The sequence below is a fragment of the Trichechus manatus genome, unplaced genomic scaffold (assembly GCF_000243295.1).
Source record: "Trichechus manatus latirostris isolate Lorelei unplaced genomic scaffold, TriManLat1.0 scaffold00122, whole genome shotgun sequence".
Lineage (NCBI taxonomy): Eukaryota > Metazoa > Chordata > Mammalia > Sirenia > Trichechidae > Trichechus > Trichechus manatus.
The window spans coordinates 8,565,021-8,587,877 of NW_004444058.1; the positions used below are offsets into that span (position 1 = coordinate 8,565,021).

Sequence of the window (22,857 nt, forward strand, 5' to 3'; positions counted from 1 at the left end):
TGTTCTACATCCTTCTCCAGCTCTGTCCAGAACCCTCTGTTGTGATCCTGGTCAGAGTAGTCAGTGGTGGTAGCCGGGCAGCATCTAGCTGTACTGAACTCAGTCCGTTGGAGGCCTTGGTAGCTGTGGTAGTTTCTTCTTTTTTTTTTAACAGTGTCGTTTCATGCTATCTTTTTGTGTGTGTGGTAAAATACGTATATAACAAAATCTTTTCCTTTGTCAGTTATGCTTTACATGTACAATTCAGTGACATCAATTGCTTTCACCATGTTGTGCAGCCATCACCACTATCAGTTTCCAAGTTTTTCCATCACCCTTAGCAGAAACTCGATGCCTCTTATGCGTTAATTACCCCTTTCCCCCTTATCCGATCCTGGTAATCAATAATAAACTTTGGTTGCTATGTAAATGCCTATTTTAGATGTTTCATCTAAGTGGAATTGTACAATATTTGTTCTTTTGTGTCTAACTTCTTTCGTTTGCATACTGTTTTTTTTTACTATTGTATCTTTGGTGAAAGTTTACACAGCAAAATAGGTTCCCATTCAACAATTTCTGCATAAATTGTTCAGTGACACTGGGTACATTCTTCTCATTGTGTTTCCATTCTTGGTTAGCGTGGTGTTTTCAAGGTTCATCTGTGTATTAGCATTTATGAGAACTTCATTTGTCTTTATGACTGGATAGGAGCCCTTGTGGCACAGTGGTTAAGCACTCGCATACTGACCATAGGTCAGTGGTTTGAACCCACCAGCCAGTCTGCGGGGAAAAAGATGTGTCAGTCTGCTTCCTTAAAGATTACAGCCTTGGAAACCCTATGGGGCAGTTTTACTTGTCCTGTAGGGTCTCTGTGAATTGGAATTGACTGGCAACTGGTTTGGTTTTGGTTTGGGATGGATATACTACATTTTGTTGATCCTTGCATCTGTTGATGGACATTTGCGTTGTTTTCTCTTTTTCGCTATTATGAGTAGTGTTGCAGTGAACGTTGGTATTAAGGTACCTGTTTGTATCCCTGCTTTCAAGCCTTTTGGGTATATACCTAGGAATGGAAATTTCCGGGTCATGCGGTAATTGTATATTTAACTTTTTGAAGACTCACCAAATTGTTTTCCACGGAAGCTGTACTGTTTTACAAACCTACCAACAATTTCTCCACATTCTCCCTAACTCTTGCTTTTTGTATTTCTGATGGTATCCATCCTAGTGGAAGTGAAGTGGTATCTCATTGTGGTTTTGATTTGCATTTCTCTAATGAGTAATGACATTGAACATCTTTTCATGTGCGTATTGGCTGTTTGTCTAAAGCACTTGGCTGCTAACTGAAAGAAAGGTTGGCGGTTTGAACCCACCAACCACTCCGAGGGAGAAAGATGTGGCATTCTGCTTCCATAAAGCAGAATGGGGTAGTTCTGCTCTGTCCTGTAGGGTCACTATGAGTTGGAATCGACTCGATGGCAGTGGGTTTGGTTTTTGGTTTTTATTGGCTATGTGTATATCTTTGGTGCAACATCTATTTAAGATTTTTGCTCATTTTTAAAATGATTTGTTTTTATGTTATTGAATGGTAGGAGTTTTTTTATATATCCTGGATATTAAACACTTATCAGATGTATGATTGCTAAATATTTTCTCCTATTCTATAGGTTGTCTTTTCACTTCGTTGATAAAGTCCTTTGATGCACAAAATTTTTAATTTGATGAAGTCCAGTTTATCTGTTTTGTTGCTGATGCTTTTAGTATCATATCTAAGAATCCATTGTTGAAAACTAGTGTGTGGAGAGAAAATAAATGTTCTTATATTTTAAAATTGTGAAAATGTTGCATGTTTAAAAAAATTCAAAAATACGTGGAGGAAAATTACTATGAAACACCACTTGTAATCTCAACATCTATAGAAAAATGCAGTGCGTTTTATATTTCCCTTTCCTTCAGTAGAGAGAGCTATTTTGGAAGCATTCCTTTTTTTGACTAGAGTTCCCCTTGGAGACTTGACTGGTAGTTTAGTTACTTCTTGTTGAATTCAAATCTTCGTTCAAAACTACTGAGTTTTCCTAGTTCAGAATCTAAGAGTTGCCTCTCAGATAACACAGTATCAACCTACTTTTCCTAAAGGCCTCATATATGCCAGGGCTGTGCTCTTCCTTTCCTCTAACTTGAAGCTTCAGGAGTGGGAGTGAAGCCTGTTTTAGAGGTAACAATTTGATTCTTTGTGACAAGGAGGCAACCTATAGGTTGAGTTATGGGCACTTGGGTACCAATGGACTTAGACACCAAACATTCCCATACTCCACCTTGGGCAGTAAGGATTGTATGGCTCTGAAAGCTAACATGTCTAAAACAGAGCTCTCAAAATTTCATCCCAGCAAATCTCACCTAGCTTTCTCATATCAGTAAATGGCACCAGCATCTGTTCGCTAGATTAGGAGATATGCTCAGTCCACCTCTGTCTTCTTTTTCTGTCTCATCTTCCACCTTTAAGAAAACACCAAGCCCCGTTGGTTTATAACCAAAATATATAACCATCATCTTCATGGCTGTAATCTTAGTCAAATCTACTCTGATAGCTCTACATTATGAAAATAGTCTCTGAACTTTCTCCTACTTTTTGTCTTGTCACAAGAAGGTGTATTCTATACTCAGCTGCAAGTGGCATATTTCAGAATTGTAAACCAAGTAAGCTATCGATCACATATAGAATAAAACCCATGTATTTTATGTTAGCTAGCAAGGTGCTCTTGAGCAGGTTTATGTATAGCTTTCTGACTTAAATTTACAACACTCCTATGTTAGATAAGCTTTTGACACATTTTAAAACTGTTTCAATGATGTCAAGATTTTTTCTGCTTTTGGCTTTTGCACCAGGTATTTCCTCTGATGAGAGGAAAGTTCCCCGCCCCCCCCCCCCCGGGATCCCATAATTCAGGTTTCACTCATATATCACCTCCTCAGAGATTGCTCCTCCTGTCTCCTTAGTTACTCTCTGTCACTTCTATGTTTAAGTATCATTTCAGTTTTCAGAATGAGGTAAATCTAATTTAGGTTGATATTAACCTCAGTCATGTAAATGCACTCAAATTGAGTTCTTATTAGCTCTTCCAGCAAACGAAAAGCTCTGAAGCTCTGTATTGTGCTATTGGCAGCTTTCAATCCTCTATGATGTGTGGTCTTTTAGGGTTCTGGTGAGTCCACTAGAGCTGTGATGTCCACTAGCCAGATGTGGCTATTTCAGTTAAAATTAATTAAAACTAAAAGAAAAAATTCAGCTTTTCAGTTATAGTAGTCATATGTTAAGAGCTGAATAGCCACATGGGGCTAGGGTTGCCGTGTTGGACTGTGCAGAAGAAGAAAATGTCTGTCTTCACAGAAAGTTTTATTGGATAGTGCTGCTCAAGAGTATATACAACACGTGATAATTTTTGTGTGTGATTATTCTGTGTGTGTCCTCCATGATCAGTCTCATAGGCCAGAGGAAGAGGAAAACAAAGTAGTGTCTGCTCATAGATTTATAGTCTAGCACGGGAGACAGTTGTAATTAAATAATGAAAAACCAGGATATCTGATAGTCTGTAGTAAAAGGGCTTAACCTGAGAGTTAGCTTAGAGTGCTTGGAAGGGAAAATTAAGTGAAGATTCATAAAATTAATTGGATTTAGCTGTATAATGGTTGAGCAGGGTTGCTAGAATGTGGGATAGGTGGGGTTGGAAAGAGTATTTCAATTGGGAAAAATGAATCTCCGGGGCAGCAGAGAACTCAGTAACATCCATTTCTTGATGAAAGTCAGAGATGATTGAAGCAGAGAAAACAGTGTGGAGAGTGTGTGTGTTGTGTGTGTGTGTGTGTTGTGTGTGTGTGAGCGAGCCAGAGGCAATGGCAGCAGGTCATTTAGAACCTTGCTGACTATGCTGGGCTTTTTCCAAAGACAGTCACTGATAAACATTAAACAGAGTTGGATGTATGTTTATGATTTAAAACAGAACACTCCAGTTTCTGTACTGTAAATATATTTTGGAAATGACAGCCATGAATGAGTGAAGTCAAGCAGGAGCTTGTTATGAACAAGTTAAAGAAGAATGTAAGGAGGCCTAGATATGGAAGATGGTTGTGACTCAGGAAGACAGTGGAATGATACAATATAGATGTAGATGATTTCAAACTTAAATGTGGATGTATAAATGTTGTTAAAATATTGATTTTAATTCGACAGGTCTGGGGTGGGGTCTGAGTTACATAACTAACAACCTCCCAGTTTATGCTAAAAATAAGTATGGGAAAAAAAGTTTATATTAAAATTAGAGTGGTATTAGAGAAAATAAAATAAAGGATAATGTTTAAAGGCAGAGACTGAAACAAATACTGTGCGAGAGAGAGAAAAAGAATATTTACACTGAGATTAAGAAATAAAAGAGTAGAGGTCAGCTAATTGGGTAAGCAGGATGAAAAGAAATGGAATAGAGGCAGGAGACTGCTCCTTAGAGAAAACTTAAATGATTTTCTGACGTATTGACCAGTTATGGTAAGATCGAAAGAGAAAGTGTTCAGGAAGATTTCTCAAAAGCTTGGGGATTGCTGGCATCATGGCAAGAAAACAAAGCAAAACTTGAGGGGAAAAATCAAATGTTAATTGCAAAATCTACAGGAAAAATACTGATCACGTATGTAATCTGGTAGTATCTGACATCGTCTAACTTCAGGAAAGAGAATGAGAATAATCACCATCAGCCCAAAGCTGATTCCTAAGAGGTGAAGGTCAGACATACCTCCACTTTCCAAGCTTTTTACCAGTTCTCACACCAGCTTCCCCTCCCACAGCACTCTCTACTTCTCTGCTGGGTTCAATAATTTGTAGCAGCGGCCACACAGAACTCACAGACCATATTGACAGTTACAGGGTTTATTAGGGAAATAACAGGTTACAATTCAGGATCAGGATAGACTTGGAGGTTAACAGGATATAGTTCATCAATCACGATAGCTTCTGTGCTGGTCTCTAGCATCCTGCTGTCTCATGTCATTGCTCCTCTGGCCGTACTGTCTCTCGCTGTCCTGTTATAGCTCTCTCTTTCCTGGCTCTAGGAGAGTCTCAGCACAGGGACCCTGGGTCAAAAGGATGCACTCCACTCCCAACTCTTGGTGGTAGTGAGGTCCCCCTTAATCTCTGTGGGATTGGCTCATTTAAGCCTAGCAGGATGGCAAAACTGACCAATCCTCTTGGGTAGGTATCATAGATTAAATTGTATCGCCCCAAAATATTTGTCCACTTGGCTAGGCCATGATTCCCAGTATTGTGTGGTGGTTCTCCACTTTGTGATTTGGTTATCCTCGATTTTATATGTTGTAAATCCTAATCTCTATGTGTTAGTGGCGGAGCCCTGGTGCCATAGTGGTTAAGAGCTCGGCTGTTAACCCATAGGTTGGCAGTTCAAATCCACCATCTGCTCCTTGGAAATACTATGGGGCAGTTCTACTCTGTTCTATAGGGTCACTATGAGTTGGCATTGACTAGACTGCAGTGGGTTGGGTTTTTGGTTTATGTGTTAATGAGGCATGATTAGGTTATGTTAATGAGGAATAGATTATGTTAATGAGGCAGGATTAGGGTGGGATGCATCACCTTGCTTGACTCAACACCTTTTATCTTACAAGAAATAGGAGAGAGAAGTGAGCAGAGAGAGGGAGCTAACTACCACCAAGAAAAAAGAGCCAGGAGCAGAGCCCATCCTTTGGACCTGGGGTCCCTGGGCTGAGAACTTCCCAGACCCAGGGGAGGATTGATGCCAAGATAAACATGGAGATTTCAAGGAACACCAGACCCATAGATGTTGAAACTAGACAAGGACTTTCCCCCAGAGCTGACAGAGAGAGACGGCCTTTCTCTAGAACTGGGCCCTGAATTTGGACTTCTAGCTTCCTACACTGTGAGAGAATAAATCTGTTAAAGCCACCCACTTGTGGTATTCATGTTATAACAGCACTAGATGATTGAGACAGTAGGCCATAGGCATTTTATTTGCGTAGTCCCTGTTAAATTCCTGCAAGAGTTTTATACAACTTATTTATATAGTTCTAGTTAGTCATTTTGTGGGAGTCACAAGACCATGATTAGAAAAGCCATGTTTAAAGCAGTTCACTGCACTGTAACATATCACAGTGCTATAAACGAGATGAAAATAAATAAATAACAAGCGTTTTAACTGCACGTAATTAAAGGTCCATGAAACAAGATGAGTTCGTTGACCAAACTTTATATGTTTCTGAAGTCTCACCCATGTTGATATCAAATAACAGTGTGTGTGTTGATCTACAAGGGGCAAAGTTACATAGGTGAACCCACAACTTCAGCCTTGGACCCCGACTCCCTGGAGAAAACGAGGTTCAAGTTTTCCAGCTTTGCCAGGCCTGGATGCTTCTCTTGCTTTTGAATCAGTAAATTCTTCTATCTGTGATGTAGAGCTGCATGAGGATGCAAGTACTTGCTCTGGAAAATGGGGGCCAGTTCTGCCTTAAATGCAAGTGCTCGGGGTGAACCATTGCCTTGAGCCTTGGAGGAAGCCCTGCCCAGGGAAAGAGCCGAAGTTTAAGAATCTATTACTTCTTCCTTACTCAATGGTGTCTCGCCTATCTTTTTTCCGTTTCAGATTCCAGGTGTGGTATAGGGAGAACTAGTCCAGTCCAGGCAGCTTGGGACCTACAGTGACCATCTTGCACATCCCTGCAATCACAAGGATTTTATCTGCACTGACAGGCAAACCATTCATCTGCCTCCAGACTGCCTAGTGGCTCTGCTTCCACTCCTTTTTACTAAAGTGGCTTTTTGGGTTTAGAGAGGACTTTCACTTAGAATTTCAAAAGCTGGAGCAAGGAAATGGTGAGTACCACAGAGAACTGGGATGTTTTTATCATAAGGGGGTGAGGCCTGATGTGAATTGGGGGATCAGCTGTGTGCTCTGGGCCTTGTGGTTCCTCAGATGAGGTAAAAAAGGTGGCAGAGGAGGCAAGGGACTGGGTCCTAAGAGGCATCCTAAGACCTTGATCTGCTGTCACTGGGCCTTTCCTCTCACATACGTGGTTTTTCAAGTCCTGGATGCCTAGGGTCACCTTCTTTAATGTGACTCGCAGAGTTGGCACCATGGAGCATTACCATCCCCACTCTGGGCCTTGGTACTCTGTGTTAGTGACAGAATCTCCTGATCAGAGCCTGAAGACGGAGCAGCTCTGGCTGAGGAGGCTGAGCCCCAGGCTTTCTAGAGCCATCCTTGTCCCATCACTGCAAACCGTTTTCTTGACTTCGCCAGGAACTGCAGCCTTTTCTGTGCAGTTCTAAAATTATAATTCCATCTCTCACACTGTGTGAGGAAGTAAAAAAGATGGAGAAAGAGTATGGAAAGACCCTGATTCTTGTTTATGGGGTCCTGGGTGGGGCTTGGTGCTATTATGATGTCACCAAAGAATGACACTGGGGACAGTGAAACATTTGGGTCATGTGTGGGGTCTCCAGAACCATCCTTTTTTCCAGTGGGCAGTGCTTTTGCCTTGAGGCTTTCAGGTGTGTGAGCAGCATGGTTCTCTAATCTAGGTCCTTGTTCTCCCATGTATCTGCGCTTAAAAAGTTGGTATTAAATCTCTATATAATTTTTAACTGCTGTCCACAGTCCTAAATCAGAATCTAAAATTAAAAAGTGTTTTTTTTTTAGCTAGAGACTTTCAGCATTTGGGATGGATGTGTTTAAGTTCTTGGGTTTACATTTTCCATTGGGATAAAATTTAAGATTAGTTTGTTTTTTCTTGAGAATTTTTCAGTTGACTTCCCAAACACTGCCTATGTTAATTGATGTGACAGTTACTCTGAAGCTTAAACCTTGAGAAAAATCTTAAAGACTTCCATTACATGTAAGAAATCATGCCAGAATTTCTAATGTGTTAAATAGTTTAGCTATTTTAGGAACATTGTCCTGGCTGGGATAAACTGATCATATAGATTTTCATACACTTGGTCACTAGAAAGAGAGCTCTAACTTAAATGTTTATGATTTGCGCAAATAAGATTTAATAGGTACAAATGACTAAATTTTAAATGATTTTGTAATTTCAAATGAGAATTCTTAGTAGAAACGTTTAAATATCTTATTTGCCTTATATTTAAAAGTACAATTTAGTTTATTTTTTGCAGTCAATATCTTCAAATTTCAAAATTCAGTATGAACTTATTAAAAAAAAAAAAAACCCTTGCTGTTGCTTGTATTCCGATACAAAGCGATTCTATAGGACAGAGTAGAACTGCCCCATAAGGTTTCCAAGGAGCGCTTGGTGGATTCCAACTGCCGACCTTTTGGTTAGCAGCCAAGCTCTTAACCACTGTGCAACCAGGGCTCCATGAACTTACAGGGTGTGCTTTATGAAGACTTGTTCTTGCCGTTGTCCTCACCCAGCCCATTTCTCTTCCACCAGCTGCCTTTAGATAGCCAGCTTTGTTGCTTTGTGAACCATCTTGCCAGTGCTTATATAAAAACAAGGAAATATAAATTTTTTTATTTCTCCTAGTTTGTTACACGGAAAAGTAGCATGGAGTTTACACTTGCTCTTTCGTTAACGTGTTATCCTGGAGATCTTTTCATAACAGTGTTTTTGTTGTTAGTTACCATGGAGTCATTTCCTACTCACGGTGACCTCAAGTGTTCATAGTAGAACTACATTCCATAGAGTTTTCAAGGCTGTGGCCTTTGGGAAGTAGATTGCCAAGCCTTACTTCTAAGGTGCCTCTAGGGGGGTTTGAACTGTCAACTTTTGGTTAATAGTTCAGCCCTTAACCGTTTGCGCCACTCAGGGACTCCTTTGATAACAATAACAATGCATAACAAACAAACGCAACCTTTAGCAGTTGAGTTGATTCCAAATCATGATGACTACATGTGTTACAGAGTAGCACTGAGTTCCGTAGGTTTTTCTTAGCCTTAATTTTGAGGGAAGCAGATTGCCAGGCCTTTCTTCCATGGCACCACCCACCACTGGGTGGGTTCATACAGCCATTCTTTTGGTTAGTAGTCCAAGGCAAACCATTTGCACCACCCAGAGACCTTCTAAAAGTATATAGCAGATCTAAATTCTTATAAAACTTTCTAATATTGGGTATGGTTGATATTAGTTTTGTTGTTTTCAATCTGATCAGCACAAAAGGATACTTGCATTGTTTCTTTCTAATATTTTGCTTTTACAAACTTGCTCTGGTAAATATAGATTAAGATCCAGGTATCAAAAGTTTAGATACTAAAGCCTTTCTTCACCTAAACCAACCCAACTAAACCTGTTGCCGTCAAGTTGATTCCAACTCATAGCAACGTATAGGACAGAGTACAGCTGTACTACAGCGTTTCCAAGGAGCGGCTGGTATATTCTAACTGTTGACTTTTTGGTTGGCAGCCGAGCTCTTAACCACTGTGCCACCAGGGCTCCACTCGTATGATTGTAAAATTAATATATGAAAACTATATTTCTTTTGAATTTTAAATAATATTTTATATTTTCCGTTGTTAACTGTATCATAAACGAGTGCATAAAGTTTTCCTGTATAGTTTACATACTAGTACTCTAAATCCCTGATAATAAATAGATCTTGGTTAGTTTTTATGGCCTCTCAGTATGTTCCTTCCTGATTTCATCTTCTCCCTGCCTGGAGATTGTTACTGTGTATATTTTAGAAGTTTATTTTTATTACCATTATTATTGCTATTATCGTAGCATTACCATGCTTGTTTTATTCTGTAAACTCTATTCTGTTTAGTTTTGCCTCTTTTGAGCCTTCTGTAAATTCAGTTATTAATCTGTATGGGTTCCTTGGTGATTTGTTTTCCTCAGGATGGTTTTGAGTTTCATACATGCTGGTATAGCTTTAGTCTACCCATGTTCCTCTGTATGGATGTTACCATTATATGAATGGGCCACATTTTACCTGTTTATTGTAGAGCTTACAGGATTTGAGTGGTTCAAGAGTAATTTTGTTCTTGTGAATATTGCTGCTCTTCTTTTGTTCATTGTGTTTTCAGGCTCCAAGTACTCGTTGCACAATTCTTTTCCAGTGAGAGGAAATTTCTCAGTTGCAGATCATAGCCTAGTTTCAATTTATTAGGAAATGCTGATGCATTTTACAGATTTTTCCCCACAAAGTGTGCATATGTATTTTATTTGTTCCATCTGCTTGGTAACCATAGGTATTCTCTAAATAATTTTTGCTCTTGTAAAGAGTATAAAATGGTATTTTGCTTTGATTTTATTCTGCATTTACCGTATACTGCTCCACTACTCCACTACTAACAATGTTGTGCATATTTTCCCACTTTTTAGAGCTCCTTTGTAAAGTTTAAATTGTTTTTGCTAGTTTGTAACTTACCTTTTCATTCATTTTTCTTGCCCCTTGAAGAATAGTTGTGAATTTTAATATAGTTGAATTTGTCTCTTCCTTTTTGTCTTACTCTTCCTGAGAATTTTTTTCTCTATTCTGGTGTCATAAGACCTTTTGCTTGTAACTTCTGAAAGTAGTGTAATTGTGCATTTTCATGTTTAAAACTAGTCTGCTTGCAATTGATGTTTGCATATGGAGTACATAGGAGTAGGTTAATTATTTCAGTTAGATCATTAGTTGATAGTACCCCACATACTGAAATGTATATGCTGTCACTGCCCTGCAGTGCTTGCTGTGTCATGAATCAAATTTCCTTATAGATTCGTGGACCTTTTCCTGAGCTGTTTTTTTCCTTGGTCTGTTTGTGTATTCCTATACTGTAGAGCCCTGGTGACACAGTAGTTAAGAGCTACTGTTGTTAACCAAAAGGTCGGCAGTTTGAGTCTACCGCTGCTCCTTGGAAACCCTGTGGTGGGGCAGTTCTACTCTGTCCTATAGGGCAACTGTGGATCGGCATTGACTGGACGGCAGCGGGTTTGGGTTTATACTGATAACATACTGTCTAATGTATTACAGCTTTATTTATCAATTAATAAAACGATTTTACATACGATGTATTCGGACAAGTCCTCATGATTTCTTAGAACATGTAGGCTATTTGTGTACATTTACAAATATATTTTGGAAGCAGTTTTTGGGGAAGTTCTAAAAGAAATAAAAATGGTTGGAATTTTATGGAAGTACATTGGAAATGATCTATTCTGGAGAACAATTTTCTAAGAGTGATGTTTTTTCACATTTCTATTTGGGTGTTATTTAATAATGTTTTATAATTTTTTCTTTAGGATCTTTTATTTACTTAATTGCAGTCCTTTTTGGTACCTTTTATTTTTACTAACATACATTACCGTTCCCCATTAGGCAATATTTATTTTTAATAAGCTCCCAAAGGTTAGTTACCATTTGAAACTATAAATGCTTTCGCATTATGGCTTGCATGAATTACAGCTTTGAAAATCTCTCCAAATTCCATTTATGTTAAGAACCACATTTTCTTCTTCTTCCCTGTGCCTGGGATGGCCTCTTGGAGCTGAGTCGTCGTTAAATGCTGTGTAGAAGGAAGGGAATCCTGCCTGTTACCAAAGGCATGACCAGAGTCTACGTGAGCCAAAGAACCCCCCCTTCTGCAGTATGGTGGTAGAACTGAGGACATGAAGGACAAAAGCATGCTGTGCTTCTACAAATCTAATAGAAATGCTTTCATCTTGAGTGCAATGAAATTACATAGTGCTGATATATTTCAGGAAATTCCTAGAATTTCCGGGTTATAAGGGAATCTATTTGGACCATTTTAATGAAGCTTGAATGTTGTCTATAATAGTCTGCCGAATAGTCAATCCTGTGGAAATGACCCAAGGATGGCAATTTCACTACCTTTAAATTTTTTAAAAAAAAAAAAAGGTAATAGATGCATATGGCATAAAATTTGGAAGGGTGTCCATCAGCCATGCTGTTCTCCTCTTCAGAATCAGCTGTAGCTATTCGTTTCTGATGTGTCTTTCCAGATACATTGTATGCGCTTACATGCAAATGTCTACTGTTCTCCCCCACCCCGTTCCCCACTGTTAGTTGTTGTTGTGTGCTTTCGAGTCAATTCTTTTTTTTTTTTTTTTAGAGCCTTTTTTTCCTAGGATTGTGGTTTAGGTGAAAGTTTACAAATTAGTTTCTCATTAAAGAGTTAATACACAAATTATTTTGTGACATTAATTGCCAACCTGGCAATGTGTCAACACTCTCCCCTTCTCCATCCTAGGTTCCCTGTTTGCATTCATCCAGTTTTCCTGTTCCTTCCTGCCTTCTCATCTTTGCTTTTGGGCTGGTGTGCCCGTTAGTCTCCTATGCATGATTGAACTATGAAGCATGTCCCTCACGTGTATTATTGTTGGCACTATAGACCTGTCTAGTGTTTGGCTGAAGGGTGAACCTCAGGAGTGACTTGAGTACTGAGTTAAAAGGGTGTCTGGGGGCCATACACTTGGGGTTTCTTCAGTCTCTGTCACCCCAGCAAGCCTGTTTTTTTGTTTTTGTTTTTTTTTGGTGAATTTGAATTTTCTACGTTTTTCTCCCACCCTGTCCAGGACTCTGTATTGTGATCTTTGCCAGAGGAGTCGATGGTGGTAACCTGGCACCATCTCGTTCTGGGCTCAGTCTGGTGGAGGTTGTGGTAGTTGTGATCCATTAGTCCTTTGGACTAATCTTTCTCGTGTCTTTGGTCTTCTTTTGCTCTAGCCTGGATGGGGCTAGTAGATGTATCTTATCTTAGATGGCCGCTCGCAGGCTTTTAAGATCCCAGTCGCTACTCACCACACTAGGATGTAGAACATTTTCTTTATAGACTGTATTATGCCAGTTGAGTTAGATGTCCCCCAAGACCATGGTCCCTAGCCCTCAGCCCAATAGTTCGGTCTCTAAGGGCTTTTGGATATGTCTGTGAAGCTTCTGTGACTTTGTCCTGGTCAAGTTGTGGTGAGTTCCCCAGTATTGTGTACTGTCTTAATCTTCACCAAAATTACCACTTATCTACTATCTAGTTAATGTTTTTCTCTCCTCACTCCTGTCCTCTCTTGTAACCATCAAAGATTGTTTTTACAATAGTGGTTACCTACAATATTTGTTCTTTTGTGATTGTCTTATTTTACTCAACATAATGCCATACAGATTAATCAAGGTTGTGAGATGTTTTGCAGATTGATCATTGTTCTTTATACTATTCCATTGTGCGTATGTACCATACTTTATCTGTTCATATGTTGATGGACATCTAGGTGGTTTCCATGTTTTTGCTATTGTGAATAATGCTGCAGTGAATGTGGGTGTGCATATGTCTATTCATGTGACGGTTCTTATTTTTCTGGGATATATTCCTAGGAGTGGGATTGCTGGATTACAATCCAGTATTTCTAGCTTTTTAAAGAAGTGCCATATTGTTTTCCAAAATAGTTGTACAATTTTGCATTCCCGCCAGCAGTGCATAAGAGAGTTCCAATCTCCCTACAACCCCTTCAACGTGTTTTCTGTTTTTTTTTTTTTTTTTTTTATTTGTGTCAGTAATGGTATTTGCATTGGGATTGTGTGGTATTTTAGATTGCTTTGGGTAGAATTGACATCTTCACAATGTTGAGTCTATCCATGAGAATGGTATGTTTTTCCATTTATGTAGATCTCGTTTGGTTTCTTGCAGTAGCGTTTTGTAGTTTTCTTTGTATAGGTCTTTTATGTCCCTGGTTAGATTTATTCCTAAGTGTTTTTATTTTTATTTTTTTAGGGGCAATTATAAATGGTGTTGCTTTCCTGATTTCCTTTTTGTAGTTCTCTCTATTGGTGTACAGGAATCCAACTGATTTTTTTATATGTTCATCTTGTATCTTGCTCCTCTGCTGAATCTTCATATTAGTTCCAGTAGTTTTCCTGTGGAGTTCTTTGGGTTATCTATGTATAGTATAATATCATCTGTAACTAGGGATAGTTTTATTTTTTCTTCATCAATTTGGATGCCCATTTCTTTTTCTTGCCTTATTGCTCTAGCTGGGACTTCCAACACAATGTGAAATAGGGGTGATGATAAAGGGCATCTTTGTCTTATTCCTGTTCTCGAGGGGAATGTTTTCAGCCTCTCTGTTGAGAATGATCTTGACTCTTGGTTTTGTATAGATGCCCTTTATTATGTTGAGAAATTTCCCTTTCATTCCCATCTTATTGAGAGTATTTAACAGGAACGGATGTTGGACTTTGTCAGATGCCTTCTCTGTGTCAGTTGAGATAATCGTGTGATTCTTCTATTTATGTGGTGGATTACGTTGATTGATTTTTCTAATATGGAACCCATCCTTGCATACCTGGTATGAATCCCACTTGGTCGTGGTGTATTATTTTTCTTAATATAGTGCTGAATTCTGTTGGCTAGAATTTTGTTGAGAGTATTCGCATTAATATTCATGGGAGATATCGGTCTGTAATTTTGTTTTTTGTGATGTTTTTTGTTTTGGTATCAGGGTTATGCTGGCTTTATAGAATGAATTGGGAAGTATTCTTCCCTTTTATGTGTTCTGAAATAGTTTGAGTAGTATTGGAGTAAGCTTTTCTCTGAATATTTGGTAGAATTCTCTAGTGAAGCCATCTGGGCCAGGAGCTTTCTTTTGTTGGGAGGTTTTTGTTTTTGTTTTTGTTTTTGTTTTTTTAAACCTTTTCAATTTCTTGTTATGGGTCTGTTCAGATTTTCTACGTCAGTTTGTGTTAGTTTAGGTAGATAGTGTGTCTAGAAATTTGTCCATTTTCTCTAGGCTTTCAAATTTGTTAGAGTACAGTTTTTCATAGTACTCTGTTATCCTTTTTATTTCAGTTGAATCTGTTGTAATGTTCCCTTTTCATTTCTTATTTGGGTTATTTGCTTCCTCTCCTGTTTTTCTTTTGTCATTTTGTTCAGTGGTTTGTTGATTTTGTTGATCCTTTCAAAGAACCAACTTTTGGTTTTGTTGATTTTATTTTTCTAATCTCTGTTTTATTTCTGTTCTTTATTATTTCTTTTTTTCTAGTGGCTGTGGGCTTTTGCTGTTCTCATTCTATCGAGTTGTAGGGCTAGTATTTTGTTGTGTGCGCGCTTAATTTGACTTGGGAGCACTGTCTTAGCTTTGTTCCATAAGTTTTGGTATGCTGTGTTTTCACTCTCATTTAATTACAGAAATTTTTTTATTCCATCTTCGATTTCTTCTATTACCCAGTAGTTTTTAAGCAGGGTGTTAGTTCCCATGTACTTGATTTTTTTCCTTGCTCTTTCTCTTGATAATTTGTTTTGATGGCATTGTGATCAGAGACGATGCTTTGTGTTATCTCAGTTTTTTGGATTTTGTTGACAGTTGCTTTGTGGCCTAAGATGTGGCCTGTTCTGGAGAATGTTCCATGTGCGTTGGAAAAGAATGTATACTTTGTTGTTGGGTGGAATGTTCTGTGTATGTCTGTGAGGTTGAGATGGTTGATTGTGGCCTTAAGATCTTCTGTATCTTTGCTGAGTTTCTTTCTAAATATTCTGTCCTTTACAGAGAGTGGCGTGTTGAAGTTTCCTATTGTGGAACTGTCAGTTTTTCTTCTCAGTGCTGTTACAGTTTATGTGTTTGGGAGATCTTTCCTTGAGTACATAGGTATTATGGTTATGTCATCATGATGGACTATTTCTTTAATTATTGTATATTGTTCTTATTGTTTTTTATGGTGGGTTTTGTCTTAAGATCTGTTATACCTAATTAGTATCGCTACTTTATTTCGGTTGGTATTTGTTTGATGTATTTTTACCATCTTTTGATTTTTAATGTATTTATGTTTTTCTAAGGTGTGTCTCTTAAGGATAGCATATTGATGAGTTTTTTTTTTTTTTTCCATCCTGTCACACTATTTACAGGTGAATTTAAGCCATTTACATTCAGTGTGATTCTCGGTGTGAATTTATTGCTGTCACTTTATAGTAGTATTTATTTAATGCCAGGAGGCAAACAAGTTAGCTTCCAAAATTATGTAAAACAAAATTGATTTAATGTAATGAAATGTGGCAAAATGAGTTCCTTTGTATGATCTTTTACCTGGGTTCTTAGGAAAAACAGTTTGAGAAATATTTCCCCTATGCCCTGAAGAGTTACCTTTGCTCTAGTTTTTTAGCCCAGAGTTTGTTACTTTTGTCCAGATTGTCGTTTCCTGAGTAAGCTGTAAACTTGTGCTTTGATACTTTTTGTCTGGCCCTCAGGTGCTACCTGCCCTGATTGGTCTGTTTTATCCACCGTTCAGAGATTGGCCAATATACTTTTGCAAATGAAGCAACTGTAGCCTATTATGCAAATGAAGTGTCTGTGGCCTGCTGAGAGGGAATTGGTCAGTTTTTGGCCCTGATGGGAGGGCCATGCCTTGAAATTGACCAAGAATTTGCTTATATAAGCAACCGACCCCACAGAGATTTGCAGATAGAGAAGGAAAAATGAAGCAGGAAGGGAGAAAAGGCGAGAGAGAAGCAGAGAGGTGGCAAGGAAAGTCCTGTAAGAGCTGTAATACATCAAAGACAGTGAGAAGTCTGGAAGAGGCACTGCAGCAGAGCTGGCAGCAACAGGCCTGGAAGGGGCCCTGTGGCAGAGTTGGTGGTGACAGCAGAAACTGCTGCTAGGAATGCAGCTAAGAGAGCTGAACAAAAGTGCTATACTGGCTGTGAACTGAATCAGTTAACAGTGGAGAGGCTGTCAGCAGGGAAACTGAAGCCACAGTGGCCTGTCCTGAGGGGCTGAGAGGTTCTGAGGGAGTGGAGAGAAGGCCTGTCCTGAGGGGGCCTCGGGGGCCAAGAGGAGGCCTGTCCTTTGGGGGCTGAGAGAAGAGCTGCTTAGCTGAGAGGGGTTGTGCACAGTAGAGAGAAAGGCCTGCTTGATTGCATGGCCTAGAGGAGCCAAGAGCTTTCCTGCATTGAAGAATGGAGGGATTTGCTCTCCTCTTTGGGTGAGCCTTCCAGACTTTGCTTGAGAGCTTCCTGATCCTGATGTATATCATTACTTCCTTAATAAACCACTTAACTGTAAGTATGATCTGGGAGTTCTGTGTGGCCATTGCAACAGGTTACCAAACCCAGAAAGGAAGTAGTGCCGTGAAAGGTTACAGCTGCTGTCAGAATTGGTAAAAAGTTTGGAGAGTGGAGGTATTTCTGACCTCCATCTCATCACTATCAGCTTTGTGCTGGTGATGATTCACTTTCCTCCTCCTGAAGTTATAGGACTTAAGGTGCTGGTACCATTTTATAGAACATAAATACCAGGACCAGGAAAAATGGAAATCGAGACACAATGTCAAGATCCCTAGGCTTTGGCTGGAGTGGCAAGTGTTAGAATCCAGAAACAGAGACCAGAAAGTGTTAGAAATTTACTACTGATGGGTTGAAGATTTGATTCTAAGAATCCTAATGCCCAAGTTATAAAAGGAAACAATTTCCTTTTCCTTGTGGGAGAGATTGAGTGGTGGATTGTTGAAGTGTCTTCAAGAATCTTTACTAAATACGCTAATTGGTCTTGCTGCTGTTGTTTGTGGTAGCCCTTAACATAAGGTAGTTACAATGCTAAAGCATAAAGAAGGAAATTCTGAAACAGTATGATCCAAAACTGATGGTCCCACTAAGTCCATAGACTCAACAACCACCATATAATGCCTTCGTAGGGGGTTGAAACTAAAGAAGGTATTTGTCTATCTGAAATGATGGTTGTTAAATTATTTTGAAGTATTAATTCAGAAGGTAATTGTATTAGTTTTCTAGAATTGTCATAAAATTTTTTTTAGTTTTGGCAAAAATACAGGATATCATAATGTGTGGTATACAGCAAAAGCCGTGCTCAGAGGGAAGTTCATAGCAGTAAATGCCTGTATTAAAAAAGAAGAAAGGCTGCTAATAAAAAACCTAACTGAAATATTTGAGGAATTAGAAACAAAAGAACAATCCAGATCCACGCCAACCAGAAGGAAGGAGATAACGAAGATCAGGGTAGAGATACAAGAAATAGAGAACAGGAAAAATTATAGAAAAAAATCAGCAAAAGCTGACGTTTGGTTTTTGAAAGGATCAGTAAAAGTGACAAATCTTTAATAAGACAAACAACGAAGAAAAACTTAGAAATTAGAAATGAAGATGGGGACATTACAACACAGTCTTATGAAATAAAAACGATCATTGGAGAATGCTGTGAACAGTTGTATGCCAGTAAATTTGACAGCATAGATGAAGTGGACAAATTTATAAACACAAACTTCTACACTAATACAGGAAGAAATAAAAGATATCAGTAGACCTATAAAAACTGAAGAAATCAGAAAAGTAATCAAAAATCTCCCAAAGAAAAGTCCTAGATCTGGATAGCTTCTGGGGAATTTTACCAAACATTTACAGAAGAAATGATACCAGTCATTGTTAAACTTTTTTAAATAATAGGAGGGAATTTTCTCTCGGTCCTGTGAGGCTAACATCACTTTGATAACAAAAGCAAAGACACTCTTCCCTCAAAAAAAAAAAAAAAACTACAGACCAATATCCTTGATAAATATCTAGAAAAAATTCTCAAAATATTGGCAGACTGAATACAGAAACGTGTTAATAGGATTGTGGATTGTGACCAAGTGAGATTTATTCCAGGAATTCAGGAGTGGTTCAACAGTAGAAAATCAATCAATGTAATTGACAGGTAGTGGTAGTATTAGCAGCAGCAGCTTCAGATCTCATATAGATTCCTTAGGGATAAGAACCAGGATCAGCACAAAGCTGATTCCTGTGAAGTGGAGGTCAGACATATCTCCACTCTCCAACCTCTTCACTATTTCTAACAGCTGCCGTTTTCCCCACAGGACTCTCCTTGTCTCTTCTGGGTTCTGTCATTCGTTGAAGTGGCCACACAGAACTCACAGACCATACTTATGGTTAAGTAGTTTATTAAAGAAGTGGCAGGGCACAATTTGGTATCAGGATTAGTAGGCTACAACTAAGGATCGGGATCAGGAAGCATGTAGGCAAGTTTGGAAGATTTTCCGGAAGAGGGGAGCACATCCATCCCTTCTAAAGTGCAGGACAGCTATCTCAGCTCCTTTTGGCCCTGCAGGCAAGCAGGCCTTTCTCCTTGCCACGCACACCCTTTCTCAGCTGTGTAGGCCTCCTCTTGGTTGTGCACGCCTCCTGTCTTCTGTGCAGGCTTTATCTCAAACCCCTCAAGATAGGCCTCCTCTCAAGCCTCCTCAGGGAAGGCCTCTCAGCCATGCACCTTGCTTCTCAGCCATGCAGGTTTCTCTCTTTGCCTTCAGCCTTCCTGCTGTTGGCCTCTCTTCTGCTAAGTGACCCACAGCTCATAGCCAGTGTAGGAGCTTGCTTAGCTTTCTTAGCAGCAGGTTTCTGCCATCACCACCGACTCTGCTGCTGGGCCCTTTCTGGACCTGTTACTGCCAGCTGTGACGCAGGACCCTTTCCGGGCTGTCACTGCTGGCTCTACTGCAGGGCGTTTTCCAGGCCTCTCGCTGTCTTCAGTGTTACAGCCCTTGATCCATGTTATAGCTCTGAGTGTTCTCACTTCCTCTCTCTCTGCTTCTGCTTCTCTCATCTCTCACTGATCTAAAACCTTTGTGGGGTTTAATAAGCAAACTCCTTGTCAGTTTCAAGGCATGGCCTTCCCAGCAGGACCACAAATTTACCAATCCCCTTGGTGGTCTGCAGGTCATTCAGTTTGCATTGTTAACTAACCAATCACATTAATGGGCTGCAAACCACTCAGTTTGTATAGTAAACTGACTAATCCCTGCAAGACGTGTAAAATAGACCAATCACAGGGCAGACTGGAGCGCAGGGCTAAACAAAAAGTATCAAATCATCAATTTATAGCTTATCCAGGAAATGTAGTCAATTTTGACAAAAGTAATAGATTCTCTGAGGTAGAAAACTAGAGCAAAGATTAACTTCTGGGACTTGGGAAGAAAATATCCAAAGCTGTTTTTCCAAAGAACCAAGGTAAAAGGCCGCTTAAAGGAACTCATATCACTACAGAAGGGCATCTTGGATGCTTCCAGTATTTGGCAATTATGCATAAAGCTGCTGCAAACATTTTTGTGCAGAATTTTGTAGGGACGTATGTTTTCAACTCATTTGGGTAAAGATAGGAGTACGGTTGCTGGATCATGTGCTAGGAGTATGTTCAGTTTTGGGAGAAACTGTCAAACTCTTTCGCACTCTGGCTGTACCATTTTGCACTGAGAAGTCTTTTTGCTCCACTTCCTGAACAACATAAGTTGTCAGTGGTTTGGATTTTAACCATTGTAATACATTTGTAGGAGTCTTGGGGTGGCGCAAATGGTTAGGCACTTGACAACTAGTTGAAAGGTTGGCGGTTTGAACCCACTAAAGTCACCTCAGAAAACAGGCCTCGTCATCTGCTTCTGGAAACAGATATGGTTTGAAAGCCATATGAAGCACTTCTACTCCGCACACATGGGATCACCATGAGTCAGAATCAACTCGACAGCACCTAATAACCACAATACATGCGTGTTGTGGTTAGGTGTTGTCAAGTCACTTCCGACTCATAGCGATCCTGTCTACAACAGAATGAAACACTGCTTGGTCCTGCACCATCCTCACAGTTGTTATGCTTGAGCCCGTTGGTGCAGCTATGTGTCAGTCCATCTTGTCCAGAGTCTTCCTCTTTTTCACTGACCCTCTATCTTAGCAAGCATCATGTCCTTCTCCAGGGACTAGTCCCACCTGACACCACGTCCAAAGTATGTGAGACGAAGTCTTGACTATCCTCGCTTCCACGGAGCGCTCTGGCTGTATTTATACCAAGACAGCCTTGTTCATTCTTCTGGTAGTCCATGGTATATTGAGTATTCAACAACACTATGGTTCATAGGCACCAGTTCTGCTTCAGTCTTCTTTGTTCATTGTCCAGCTTTCCCGTGTGTATGAGGTAATTGAAAACACCATAACTTGGGTCAGGCACACCTTAGTCCTCAAAGGGACATCTTTCCTTTTCAACACTTCAAAGAGGACTTTTGCAGCAGATTTGCCTAATGCAGTATGTCATTTGATTTCTTGACTGCTGCTTCCATGAGTGTTGATTGTGGATCCAAGTGAAATGAAATCCTGGAGGACTTAAATATTTTCTCCGTGTATCATGATATTGCTTATTGGTCCAATTGTGAGGATTTTTGTTTTCCTGATGTTGAGGTGTAATTCATACTGAAAGCTGTAGTCTTTGTTCTTCTTTAGTAAATGCTTGAAGTCGTCTTCGCTTTCAGCAGACAATAGGTGTTAAGTGCATATTGCAGGTTGTTAATGAGTTTTCCTCAATCCTGATGCTGTGGCCTTCATATAGTACAGCTCCTCGGATTATTTGCCCAGCATACAGATCGAATAAGTATGGTGAAAATATACATTCCTGTCGCACACCATTCCTCATTTTCGGCCATGCAATGTTCTCTTGTTGTGTTCGAACAACTGCCTCTTGGTCTGTGTACTGGTTCCTCATGAATACAATTAAGTGTTCTAGAATTCCTGTTCTTCACAGTGTTATCCGTAATTTGTTATCCACACAGTTAATTGCCTTTGCATCGTCAATAAAACACAGGTAAACATCTTTCTATTATTCTTTGCTGTCAGCCAAGATCCACCTGACATCAGCAATGATATCCCTCATTCCACGTCCTCTTCCGAATCCGGCTTGAATTTCTGGCAGTTCCCTATTGATATACTGCTGCAACCGTTTTTCAGTGATTTTCAACAAAATTTTACTTGCATGTGCTATTAGTGATATTGCTCGATAATTTCCACATTCTGTTGGATCACTTTTCTTTGGAATGGGCAGAAATATGGATCTCTTCCAGTAGGTTGGCCAGGTAGCTCACTTCCAAATTTCTTGGCATAGATGAGTGAGCGCTTCCAGCTCTTTATCTGTTTGTGGAAACATCTCAGTTGGTATTCTGTCAATTCCTGGGGCCTTGTTCGAGAATGCCTTCAGTGCAGTTTGGACTTCTTCCTTCAGTACCATCTGTTCTTGATCATATGCCATCTCCTGAAATGGCAGAATGTCATCCAATTCTTTTTGGTACAGTGACTCTATATTCCTTCCATCTTCTTTTGATGCTTCTTGCAAAGTTCAATATTTTGCTTGTAGAATTCCTCATTAGTGCAACTCGAGGATTGAATTTTTTTTCTTCAGTTCTTTCAGTTTGAGAAATGCCAAGCATGTTCTTCCCTTTCAGTTTTGTAACTCTAGGTTTTTGCACATTTCATTATAATACTCTGTCTTCTCAAGCTTCCATTTTGAAGTCTTCTGTTCATCATTTTTTCCTTTCGTTTTAGCTAGTCTACTTTCAAGTGCAAGTTTCAAAGCCTCTTTTAATATCCATTTTGGTCTATTTAATGAGCTTTTGTTTTCTTCATGTGTAATGTTGTTTATGTTATCCTACCACTCATTTGGTCTTCAGTCATTAATGTTTAGCACATCAAATTTATTTTTGAGATGGTCTCTAAATTTAGGTGGGATATTTTCAAGGTGGTGTTTTTGCTCTCGTGGAGTTGTTTTAATTTTTTTCATTTTCAACTTGAACTTGCCTGTGAGCACTTGATGATGTCTTCCGTAGTTGGCTGCTGGCCTTGTTCTGTCTGATAATATTGAGCTTCTTCTCCACTGTCTCTTTCCATAGACGTAGTTGATTTGATTTCTGTGTATTCCACCTAGCGAGGTCCACGTGTCCGGTCTCTGTGTATGTTTATGGAAAAGGGTATTTGCAGTAAATAAGTCATTGGTCTTGTAAAATTCTATCGTGCAATCTCTGGAGTCATTTTTATCACCAAGGCCTTATTTTCCGACTACCAGTCCTTCTTTGTTTCCAGTTTTAACGTTCAAAAAATACAT

General features: G+C 39.4%; 1 protein-coding gene across 3 annotated transcripts in view; it reads left to right on the forward strand.

Annotated features, from left to right (window-relative positions):
- The window catches only part of LOC111822046 (zinc finger protein OZF-like), a 39,588-nt gene that overhangs the window by 2,472 nt on the left and 14,259 nt on the right, over positions 1-22,857 (forward strand). For all 3 annotated transcript variants that reach the window (XM_023738782.1, XM_023738780.1, XM_023738781.1), the window contains exon 2: positions 6,639-6,868. Coding sequence is in view for 2 of the 3 variants with exons in the window: in XM_023738780.1 (XP_023594548.1) it covers positions 6,866-6,868 (3 nt within the window). In the remaining variant the exon portion in view is untranslated. The remainder of the gene's footprint in view (positions 1-6,638; positions 6,869-22,857) is intronic.